Raw genomic sequence first — 12,796 nt, forward strand, 5'->3', positions numbered from 1 at the left:
TGCTGCTCAATGGATTATTTTGGGTAATCTGTTCTCAAGTCATATATATGTGTTTCTACTTCGCCCATGACTATAGATCTCTTCTTTTCATCAGTCACTCATGCTTGTGTTTGGAATTTGATGCGCTTTTGTGTCAAACACCTCTAGAATTAGTATTGTGGGAGGCATAATATCTCAGTGTCCCCAATTTTGTGGCAAAAGTTGGTTTTGTTTTGTGACTTATATGGGTTTCTTTTAGCATGACGATGTCAGTTCTGTACTAATATATGAGGACAAGTCTTATCTTTGTGAGGTTATATAGGCTCTACACATTCCTGCTCAGGAGACTCATCTGGTGCCTAGTAGTAGCCTTGTCTGGTACATCCTATTCCTTTGCTTTCTGTTTTTGTGTTAATACTTATAGAGGTACTGTCTGCACCTCATTCTGGATGCCTGTACCAGGCAGATTGTCTTAAAGGTCTGTGTATGTTATGGTTTGTGTAGAACCTTTAGCACCCTCCCACCCACATTAACCTCAAAAGTCAACATATTCCCTTCCCATTTGAATTGGAGGCGCCATAGCATTGGCTCAATGTAATGTAAACCAATACTGTGATTTTCACTCGTTGGGAGTATGGTCACACAGCATGTCTGGGGAATAGGGGCATAAGCAAGGAAACTAGCTTTTTAAACAGCCTACCAGCATCACGGTGTAATATCTTTTTTATACATTTGGGTAAACAATATACCCAGCCATTTGGTGGATGAATTCTTAATAGTAATGGCCAGTGGTTTGATGGTTGTAAGGAATTGCCCTTTTTGCATGATCACCCCCTTTTGGGCTGATGATGTTGGTTTTTTGTATCTGAAAGTGCACTGAGTCTTGCCAAACAGGTCTCGGTCCCAGTGCTCTAACCCGTAAAAGGTATCTGTCTAATTGTGCTATCAAGAATTGGAATGTTAACTTATTTATAAGTCTCTAGTATATTGTACCATGGGTACCAAGTGTCTGTAAGTTAAGTGTCCCACATGGACTGCAGCACTCATTTTACCACAAGTGTGACAAAGAAAAACGTGACTCCATGGCCGACATTGAAGGCTTGCAGAGCAGTTTAAAACTGCTAACTCAACTTTATAAATTAAACCAATGGCACAGCCCAAACCTTCCATTCTTAATATTTTTAAATCACCCCTAAGGCAGGCCTACTGAGCCCTAAAGATGGGGTGCGTTACATTAAAAGGATGGACATATGCTTAATTACCATTACATGTCCTGGGAGTAAAAACTCTGCATTGTTGTTTTGCCTGTCGAAAAGCTAGTTGCCTCTATGGCGCGTATAGTTACATGCTAACCACTCAATTGTGCTAATTTCCAAATGATACTACTAAAGTTTGTACTTCAAGGGATCAAAAGAATAGGTGCATTACATCTGACTTGTTGCACAAGTCGAATTTAACGTCACTAGTTTACAAAGTGCAACTTTAGAAACTTGCCGCTTATTTGCCCAAAGTTGTCAAATAGCCGTTCATGGTTACACACAAGCTTCTGCCCTCGAGACAGTCTTTTGCCCTTCTTGGGAAAGGTGGGATTAACCCTCAGGAACCCAAACAGTGGATCTGCTTCGGGAAGAGGTGCAGCCTTCTCCTGGCAGGATGGCCATGAGTGGGTGTGAGCCCTAAAGGAAAGCCTCAAAGGGGAAGTCAGCTTTGAAGGGCATACGGTGATCACACAGGGAAGGTGCTGTCTTCTTGTTTAGGCAAACAGAATAGCATCTCAGGCAGAGAGGGAAAATTCGTTCTCAAACCTTTTTTCAAGGGGATTGTCGCCCCTCAGGTAGCCCAGGCTTTGAAAAATCGTACAAATATTACTAGACTTGCAGGTCTCATAACTTGAATAATCTGCTCGACTTAACTGTACTATACTTGACCCGTAACCTGGTCTCAAATTGTGTGATCATTGGCAAATATTTTATTTTACAGAGTCACCTTTTTCTTCATTCTCACATGAGTGCACCTTCAAATATGTGACTTTAGTATTTCTGCTGTACAAAACAAAACTCTTTTGTTTGATTAAATAAACTAAACGTTTTATCCATGAGTGATTAGACTCTAGCCCACGCATAGGTACGCATGATCCTTGTTTTCCTCTCAGTTTATTGATAGCATTGCTATCAGGGCAGGGCCATGAGTATTTTACAGTTCATGTTTAAACAGTCACTTTTAATAAATATATTACTAAAGCATGATGTGGTAGCACACTGTCATTTACAGACTGTAAATTTCAAAGAAATGGCCAAAAACATTTCCACTACCATGCAGCTTTACTGATTAAACTATATAGTGTATTAATAATAATTTGTGAAAATTGAGGTTCAGAAAACATATTTATCATTTTCACATCACCTAGTAAAGTGTTTGGATTTTTTTTCAAAATATTAAAAACAAATTTCATCACACAGAAGTATGAAGAATGGGCAACCATTTAAATGTTTGTACAGTTGGCTTATTAGCTATTTAAATGTGTGTTAGGAATATCCTGATACCCTACAACCTTTCATTTCACACTTCGTATAACAGATCAGACAGTTCCCTTTACATAATCCTGGTACTCTGCAGTCAGAGAAGGAAAAATTATGGTAAACTGACTTCTGACCTCTGTCTCTGAACACCAAGCAAATGTGACAAGATTGAAAACAAGATTTAAAGGCATCTTTATTGCTCCATCACTTTCTAACTGAACAGAACACCTGTTCTTTGTCAACTCACCAGAACAGGCGAGTAGGCCCTAAATATAGCTCGACCTGATAACATTTTAAAATCTGAGCCCCCATAGGGAGTGGGTGAGTAGATTTTTTGAGGCCTGTAGCCACCCCCTTGGGTAGTGCTTGGGAGCTCGACACACCGAGAAAAGGGTTCTGCCATGTTGAGAGTGGGCAGAATAGTGCATTCTGGACTAGCCAGATGTAAGACTTCACAGGAAATCATCTCTAGGTGAGTAGAGACCAAGTAGCCCCTTGACAAGTAGTTGTCACATCCCCCAAGGGCAGGAAAAGGGCATAAAAGTGGCACCCAGATCTCAGATCTCGTCAGAACTGGAGACAGGATCGAAGAAGGTCTGCCCCGCTGTTCCCAAAATAAGAGAGGCTGCACCAAAGACTGGACTTAACCATCTGAACCTTTGGATAGCAAGGAAAGGGCTGTGTCTGTGGTGCCCTGCTAGTGGAAAAGTTGTTTCCGATTCCCAGACAGAGAAGCCTGACTCCAGAAGTCAGTTGGCTGACTACATGTTACAGGGCAGGAATGCAAAAGCTGTGAAGCCGGCACCCTTGTGAGCTCACCACCAAGAAGCCTGCATGCTGCTGGATGCTGAGGTGAAGCCTGGGAGACCGAATCCCAAGCCCCAAAAGTTGCACCGAGTCCGCTGGACCTGAGAGAGTGTCGGAGTGCATTTTGGTTGCCCAGCATGAAAGACACAGCAAGTTAAAGGGAACCTCTGGCTTTGTTGTAACCAGAGACCAGTAGAGCATGGTTTTGTGCTGGACCTCATCAGGACTTCATGGGACATTGTCACCTGAGGCCAAAGTTGCCCCACCTTACTCCAGGACTTCAGGTTGGCCGCAGGAAGACCTCCGTGGTAGTGGCTCAGCTCCACAGCATCCTTGAACATCTTCAGCATCCTCTATCACTTGCATCAGGACCACTTCATTGATGTTTATGGTGGTTTGCCCATAAAGTCTGGAAAACAGCTTCCCTTGCAAGGTAGCTGTTCAGTTTGATCTGACTGGTCACTGTGACTATCTCCGCATCAAAAGTTAGCACCCACAAGAGTGATTAATTAGCTGGTTTCAAGTTACTTATGGTGGCTATACTTAAACCATGAGTCACACTAGATTTCAAAGATTTATTGCATTGATTGAAAAGCTACGGTTTATTGCTTCTTTAAAAATTCTTATCTTGAGGACCCTCTGGTGTATTTTTGTCATTGATGTGTCAATTTAAAGACTAAAATGCAACCTATTTTTATGAATTGGTGTTGGGTTTGTATTGTATTGTGTTTTCTTCATATTCAACTGTTTTAGTACTTCTTAATGCTTTGCACTTGTTCCTTTGATAAAGCCTGGCTGCTGTGAGCTACAGCTATCTAGGACTGAGCTTATGTTTCACAAATGGACTTGACTGGAGCTAACACAGAATTGTGCCATTATTACATGGTGAGGTTGTGCAACGATACCAAATAATAATCCACATTTCTCCCAATTGTGCTGGTTGGTACCTGCATCATCTCATCTCACCGGAATTGTTGATTTGATAACATGCTGTTGCTAGTCCAGTCATGTCAAATTTATAAGGGAGATTAAAAATAAATAGCTGAGGGATCTTCCTTAAAGGTTCAGCTCGAGATCATGGTTGTCATCCACTTGTCTGACGGCCTCCCTTTACTCCAAATGCACCAGGGGGTCGGGGGAGGGCATAGTACAATACTGTCCTTGATGAGGGCATCCTAAAATTCCATTGCGCCTTCGAAAGCTGAGTAGAAATGTGATTTCCCCTTGTACTTTATACAAACATAAGCATATTTTAACTCCATTTTCCCAAATCTTTGTTCTTTGTTTCTGGCCAGGTGTGATATAATGTCTCTGTAATTTAGGAACCTAGCAATGACTTGTCTTTCAGAAAATTTCAGAGAGCGACTCAACGGCCAAATATCATGCACAGCATTTGTTTTTCCATTGTTCAAAGGGTCCAGTCATGGTAGTTTCTGGCGGACCAAAGATTTGGAGATTATTCTGTCAAAAATGCCCCTTCATGTCCTCATTGTTAGCCTGGATGATCTGATGAGTTTTTTCTAAGTTGTGGTTTTTATCCTTCATTGCATTAGTATTATCTTCCACCACCGATATACTTTGTTGAGCTGCCTCAAGCCGAGTCACATGTTTGTTGGTTCTTTCCTTCATATAGTCTCGTCGCAGAGAAAGTGAATCTATTTTGCCATTTGTAGAGGCCAGGCTTATTTTCATTTCCATAAGCATCACTTTCAGTTCTGGGTGGCCCCCAGTTGTGGAGGATCACCTATGATGGATCCAGGCCTTCTTTGGTCGAAGGGCAATTTTCCTTGCTTTAGGTCAATCTTCCCCATTGTAGGCCTGGATGTAGTCACCTGCTGACAAGCAAGTTGCTTAACCAACATCCTTTCAGTGAGTGCATGGGGGCTAGGCGTGTCTTAACAGCAGCACTTCTAAATTGGTGCTTTGCTGTGGGAGAGCTAGTAGCCCTATTGGTTAACACAGGGTTACAGGCTGACCTCTCAGCCTGCTAACTTGTGAATGAGACTACATAGTCAGCTGCTGTAAGGTATCAAATTAATTATGGCATTAAACCCGACTTTATGCCCAAGTCAAATTTAATGTCACTATTAAATGAATGCAACTTTTAGAAAGTTGCCTATCTGTGACCCTGTTTGTCCAGAGTCCCACTCCGTCACTGGCCACCAGGCAGTTTTCTGCCCTCCTGGGGAGTAGTGTGAAAGACTCCCAGGCTTAGGAGCAGTAGCAGCCTGCTACTGGTGAGGTATCACCTTCCTTTTGCAGGAAGGCAATCATGGTGTTAGCCCAAAAAGTGAGCTTCAAAGGCAAAGCTGCCTTTGGTGGGCAAATGGTGATTACACTCCTGAGAGGCTTCACTTTGTTCAGGTGGACGGGCTGGCAGGAGGAGCAGAGAGGGGAGACCAGTGGCCAAACTTTTTTTTTCTGTGGGTATGTAGCCCACAGGTAGCCACACCTCTCGGATGGGCTACCAATCTCATAACATCCAAGGATGGGTTCAAACATCTTGAGAGTGGTTACAATAGTGCGCTCTGGGATATCTCGATGCCACACATAGCTGGAAAGTTGTCACCAAGAGGAAGGCGACCTGGTAGCCCATTGACTAGTGACCGCATCATCCCCCCAGGCACCCTGAACCTTAGATCATGTTGGAACATGAAAGAGGAGCGAAGAAGGACTGTCATGTTGACTCCTAGACTTGGCAATAGAGGCTGCACCGTCTGCTGGACTGCACCTGCTGCACCTTCGGCTAGCAAAGAGAGGACTGTGCATGTGACTCCTGGGTTTGGGAAAAGTCACTCCCAAGCCCCAACCAAAGAAGAGACTCCTAGGGTCAGCCAGGTGACCACCCTAGAACCAACACCGGGCCATTAAAGCTGAAGTAGCCCATTCCTGCAAGTGAGCAGTAACTCCAGAAGAGTCGTTCCTGAATGCTGCTGGGTACTCCAAGAGATCAATCTTGGATGGCCAAATGTTGCACCTGAGAAAGCTAGACCCGGGAGTGTCGTCTGAGTCTAGATTGCTCACCCAAGAGGGACACCAGCCTCGACCAACAGATATCGCTGGGACCACTGTGGACGGAGACCGGTAGCCGAGCTGTAGCGGGCCTTCTACTGCCTCAAAGAGGACTTTGAGGGACCCTGACATCCGTGGCCAGAGTCCCTGACCTGTGGACCATGGAATAACTGCAAAGGCATCCCCATCGACCACACAGCACCCAGATCATCTTTGAGCATGTTCCATCTACTGCATCTGTAGCATCAGGACCACTCAGGTAAAGTCTATGGCAGGTGTGCTGAAAAGCTTGGAACTGGACTGTAGAACGCTCTGGTGGCCAGGTAATGGCCAGGTAACTGCTCAAGTACACCTTAGTGGCCCACTAGACCTCCATCCTGACGGATTTGGTTGCTAAAGTCTGTCCGGAGTTGTCGAACACAACTCTTACAAACTTTTCAAAAGTTTACAAACTTTGTGGTTACCAGTGCTTGTTTGTGGCTGAATTGTGACTTAAGTTTTCTTTAAAAACCTGTATCTCCAGAATCCACTGATGGATTTTGCTTATCTTGGTCTCTAAAAATTCTGAAAACTATAATGGAGTTTTATAAAGTGGTGTCAGATTTCATTTGTGTTGCGTGGCTTTCTTATTTTGTTGTTTGGTCCTGTTAAGAGTTGACGTCTTCCTATAGTCTAACATCAAGTAACAGGTGCGGGAGAAAGGCTTTTTGAGGGCACTTTGTACAAGGTGGTGAAGACTAGATTGACTTGTTTTGGCGGGAATTAGTCAGCACTATTGGGATTTATTTATGTGTGTCTGTTTTGCAGATATTGCTAGTAACCCCCAACATAGCTAGTGTCAGACTCAAGTTACCATTAACCTGTAGATTTAAATGTTGCTTCAGGAGCAGTGTTGACATACCAGCCTGTCCAGCGACAGAGCCGAAAATGTCCAAGACTGTGCTTGACAATGACAGCAAAGAGGGGGAAGGAGGATAGGGATGTGAGAGAAGGAACACAAGAGACAACATTGAATTGTAGTTCCACAGCTCATTTTGTAAAATGGATGCTCTCTCAAGTTTTCCACAGTCCCTCACAAGTTACGTCTTTTTTATGCTAAACAGAACGCAAGAAGTACTCTCTGCTCTTACATCAGTTTGACTGAATGGATTTTGGGCGCTCGGTGACAATCTTTCTTCTGGAGATACATTATGTTTCCATGGAGCAGTACAAGAGAGTTGTTACTTTCAGTGTGGAGAACAGCCCAGTTGGTATTACCATAGACATTATTGAGTCACTCTTTTTTAACAAAACGTGTGCTTTGTTACAATATTTCTTGTACTAACAAGATGATATTTTTCCATTTAGGTTTCTCGTATTTTTGTAGCTAACTGAGTTCCACACTGTGATGGTCATGGTTATCTTTCACTTTCAGAGTGTTTCATGTGTAAAGCATAGTGATTTTGTAGTATTTGTTCACTATTACTGCAATTGGATTTTGGTACACCAGTTGCACTGATAAATGAAATCTAGATAGTGTTACATTCCATAATTTTGATTGCATACTTTGAGATCATTCAGGGAATGCTGCTCTTTTATTACACAGGACAGATATTAGCATTACAGCAGTGAATGGTCATTCTTTTTTTTAGCTATCTCTGTGTGTAAGCAAACATATTACACTCTTCATGCAAGTTTGGAATTATTATCTCCCACTCCATCATGATTTTCAATGAATTTATTTTTTACTATTGGGAACCTCTATGGTTCTCACATGTATCCTGTCAGATGGCTATTATGTCTTGATGAGACCCTCTTATTTAGGCTTCCGAATACTCTTCTTTCATCAGATGTTTTTATGTGTATTATCATTTCAGAAGGAACACCGTGTTAGTAGATTGCAACATAACAGTGTGTCCTGAAGATATTCTCGAGATATTTGATATTCTCTCATAACAGTTATTTCAGATTGGGTTGAAGGTTGAATGTGTCATCTTCTGAATTTTGCCATCATTTCCACATTACATACCTTACATGTATCACCAGAGTTTCTAGACTTGTAGCTATAGGGCTCCTGGGTTTTCCGGGTTTTCAATGCAGTGCAGCAGTTGAGTGCATCTGCTTGTTCTTTCTTGGAGTGTCTGTCCCCCACTAGTTGTCTAATGTTTCTGAGACTTTGAAGACTTTCTTGGCTACTCACCTCTTGATAGACTTAGTCCACCTGGTGCCTGTGGCTCCCTGGTTGATTTCCTGCCCCTTCGCCAATTCTGCCTTCAGGTTGTGGCTTTCTTTAACATCAGAGTGGTTACTATCAAGATTAATCACAGCTTTCCCGGTTATTTCATGTAATAGCCCTTAACTTCCACGTATGACAATTGGTGAGGGGAGTAAGCGGCGTGACTCCTTGCAATGTTCAGCATTGTGCAAGAGATTCATTTATACATCAGGAGACAAGTTCATCGTGTTCATTTGTGTTGGGCTTAATCATTATATAGCACTTAGATGGTGGCAGGCAGCCGCTGACCTGCTAGATTTAGAGATCTTGACCTGCCTGTAGAGCATGGCTAAAGCCTTGATTGCAACCGCCAGTGATGATGTCGCAATGACGGTGTTTAACTTTGCTGAGCATGTTTGTTGCCTCCGCTCCACTTTAATTTTTTGTTTTTCAAGAAAAAACTCCTAAAGCTGGAGTTTGGTATTAAAAAATAAACAGAACGGTCCGATGCACAGAGAGTTTTGTCCTTGCATATGTTGAGCCACTAATTGATTTCCCTCCAGATGACCATCATGTCTTGCATGGCGGCTCAGGGAAGGGAAAGCTTGTGACGGTCGCCATGCCATTTATGGAGAGGAATGACTTGCTGTGATCCGACGGCCCAGTAGCAGTTGTGCTGTCAGGTCGAGTTTCGACTGACAGAGCTAGTTGTGGTTCCACGGGCAGAAACCCTTCAGTTCCCCCACGTTTAAATGTGGGAGGGGAAGTGCAGTTTTCGCTTGGCACTGGGAACCAGCAATTTGTTAATTATTTTCCAAACTCTAAATGAGGGCTTTAGCACTTGTTGTGTACCACCCTCATTAACCCTTGTAAACCGGTTGGTTAAAAACGCTAGAGAAGCACACTACATAATATCCATGGCAAACTTCATTCTACACCTAGAAGTAAGCATGCATAATTAATAATAGTTTAATATTATCATTGCCTAGATAAATTAATTAAAGGTACTGCATGCCGTTATAGTAACTGAAATTCATTCATTAAAAGTTTGTCTGAATTTTAGGAAATGGAAACCCCAGTTTGAATGCCGAATTGGCAGCACAATTGAAGATGTGGTTCCAAGTTCTAATCCCAGCTCCCAGCTCGACATGGAGGACATCTGTCTACTTAGTCAAAATGGCTACAAAGAGGAAGAGCACCAGAAAATCACCTCCTTAGAGACAAGGAATGCCACCATATTAGAAGATGAATCTGAAGGTAAATTTATTACAATGAGAGTTCACCCAAAGAAATCTAATAGAGACTTCTAGCATCAGATTCCTTATCTTAGAATATTCCTCAGGCGTCATTCTGGATCCTGAAATGTTTCAGCAGTACCTCTGCCTGCCTGCAGTTGGCATCCTTCGACTCTGCGTTGGTGTCGTATGCACCGCAAGTGACGTGCATGGTACCTGAAAAGGCGCTACCCTAGCGCGCTGACATCAGAACTTTTCTTTCCACGCCATCTACACAGATCTAGAGAGAGCTACCAGTGTTCACTTTTTGGACACATTTTTTTGACATTTTGTTGAGTCTTTTTGAGACTTTCTCTGCCAGTGTCCCTCAAAAACAGTGGGGTTTCAACCTCTGGTTTGTCTCTGGTGCCTGGAGCCAGACCACAACTCAAAGGCCTGTGAGGACTGTCGCACATGAACTCCAAGGCGCTGCTGGAGCATTCTTTGAAGCTCCTTGTAGTCCGATGGTTCCAGGTCCCAGTCGTGAGAAAGATCCGGGGGCCCGCTTGGGGAGCCGTTTCAGGTGCTCGTCATTGCGCTCAAAGTTGTTGGTTAAGCCCTACAAGAAGTCAGATAAGTCCAAGAGCTCTTCGACTTCTCTGTGGCGGTCCAAGTCATCAGTTGAGGCATGGGAACAATGCCACTCTAGACCCTTCCACACTGAGCCTGCCTCTGGGTCCACTCCGCGCCTCCTTGAGTTTCCCCGAGCTGGAGTGACCACCCGCCTGACTACATGAATTTAATGAGGCCATGCACCTCATTTTTGAGCTGGCCAACCTCTTTGGAGCGTCTTTGGCCCCATGGGTTTGATGGATGCCCCCACTGGATTCCTACTGGCGGTTTCGTCCTCAGTGCCAATCGGGCCCCTTAAATCCGGTTCTAGATCCGGGACAGCTCAGTTTGCGAGAACGCAACCTTCCCCGGAGTACATTCCATCGACGTCATTCCTGGTGCTGACCCATCTTCTTACCTGACTCCAATAAGGAGCTGGATCGGCGTTGCCCCATGTCGACTCCAGCTCCCTGTTGGAACTCGACTTTCTGGGTCAGTGCCAGGGCTGCCATTCTTCGACATGTCATGTGAGGAGTATGATTGAAGTGCATCTGGGGATCCTTATGGTTACCAGAACCCCTTAGAAGAACCCCAGGATAACTGGTATGAGGAACTGGTGGATGCCAATGGCATGGACACCTCACCAGACACTAGCCTAGTCTCTCCTCCTAGTGTGGCTATGGGGGAAGGGGCTTCCTTTGTCTTCATGGTGAGGAGGGCGGCTAGCCGGAAATCACTCCACCCCTTTAATGAAGCCCTTTACTGCTGTCCTGCTTGGAGCATGGACCAAGCCCTACACAGGAGCCCTTGTGCACAGAACAATTGCCCTCTGCCATCGCCCTGCTACCAGGGACCCAGCTGTTCCCACCCAGCACTCCACCTTAGAGAGTCTGGTTGTCCAAGCCTCCAACTCCAAAGTTAACCCTGGTACGTTCCCTACCACACCACCAGATAAGGAATCCAAGACACTGAATACCTTTGGCAAGAGGATGTTCTCTTCTGCTATGCTGGCACCTTGGTTGGTGAATACCGCATGCCTCTTGGGCTGATGCTCCCACACAGTTTGGGATTTGGTTGCGCAAGTCCCGAACCATACTGACCCAGAATGTTGCCAATAGCCGAGATGCAGCAAAGTTCACCATTTGCTGTGGACTAGATACAACTGACTCACAATTGTGTTGGCAGTGGCACTCAGACAGCACGCTTGGCTGGATTCTACTGGCTTCTCAGTGGATGACCAGGCATCCCTTATGGACATGCCCTTCGATGGCACCCGCCTCTTCGGCAATCAGGCAAATAACTCTCAATGGCTCCACGTCAGCCCCATTCTGCCTTTCACCCATTCTGTGGCTACGATAGAGGCTACCAGCTGCACCCATTCCTTCCCAGCCATCCCGGCCCACAGGCTCCCCAGTCCTTTCATTACTGTGGACGCGGCTCTTACACGCCTCATGGGGCATACAGCCAGAGGTTTACCCAGTCTGCCATCCATCCCGGCAGCCACAGTCTCGAAACATGTTTAGTTTGTCCTCTTACATCACACGGCACCCTGTGGAGTGGGCAGCAAAATCCGACAGCACCTGTCTTGTTGGCACTTCAAATTGTTCAGCGGGGTTAGCCCACCCCTTTCCTAGAACTAACACAACCATGCCACCATCCCCAAACTAGCTGACAGAGGACCAAAAGAACCATTGAGTGGGTGCCAGCATAAGTAGTAGATATATAGGGAAACAAGGGATCTTGTGGACAATGTAAGAATGCTTAATAGTAAACAAGAACAATGGCAAATAACACTAGAAATGGGATGTCGAAAGAGGAACTTTAATACAGAACTTAATCAGGAGACCAAATACTGTTTTCACATGTAGACCATGCTGAGTGTCCCAAGTGAAAGGACACGCGAATCCATGTCAAAGGAGTCAGCGTTCATCGCCTGTTAATGGGGCTGCTGCCTGTCTGGATGAATCAAGGATGAGACGCCTTCGTTATGGATGGAGAAAGGCGTGGGCCGCCAAAGTCCACCTTAAGCCACGGTTGTCTACAATAAGGACAACTCGTCTCACTATGAGAGCTGCCGCAGTCAGAGTGCGGTGTGCAAGAAAATAGGTAGGCAGCATAGAAGTGTGCTATATGATGTCTAATACGATGCGCTATTCTAATGTTTCAGCTCTGAGAGTAGGGATAAATGTGTTATTCTCCTTGTTATATCAATGTTATGTTGTAAATAGTTTAAAGTTTTAATGGAAACATACAGCGTTGTAAACCTGCTCAGGACAACTACTGAGTTTAAAAATTGAATTGTGATGTAAATGTATGACCTGATGCACACCACAAAAATTGAAAATCAATAAAACAATTTTTTTTTAAAATGAGAGCTGCCGAAGTCAGCCTTTCTACATGGATTTTTGTCCTCATCACATACAGTAGCTCCCTGTCTTTAGCTTGGCCCATTCTGACTC

The 12,796-nt window shown here is 44.4% G+C and overlaps 1 protein-coding gene across 1 annotated transcript in view; it reads left to right on the top strand.

Annotated features, from left to right (window-relative positions):
• SHOC1 (shortage in chiasmata 1) overlaps positions 1-12,796 on the top strand; it is a 1,571,389-nt gene that overhangs the window by 50,733 nt on the left and 1,507,860 nt on the right. Inside the window, exon 5 of the mRNA XM_085643056.1 lies at positions 9,575-9,768. Within this exon, the coding sequence (XP_085499182.1) occupies positions 9,575-9,768 (194 nt within the window). The remainder of the gene's footprint in view (positions 1-9,574; positions 9,769-12,796) is intronic.

The sequence above is a fragment of the Triturus cristatus genome, chromosome 2_2 (genome assembly GCF_964204655.1).
Source record: "Triturus cristatus chromosome 2_2, aTriCri1.1, whole genome shotgun sequence".
Classification (NCBI taxonomy): domain Eukaryota; kingdom Metazoa; phylum Chordata; class Amphibia; order Caudata; family Salamandridae; genus Triturus; species Triturus cristatus.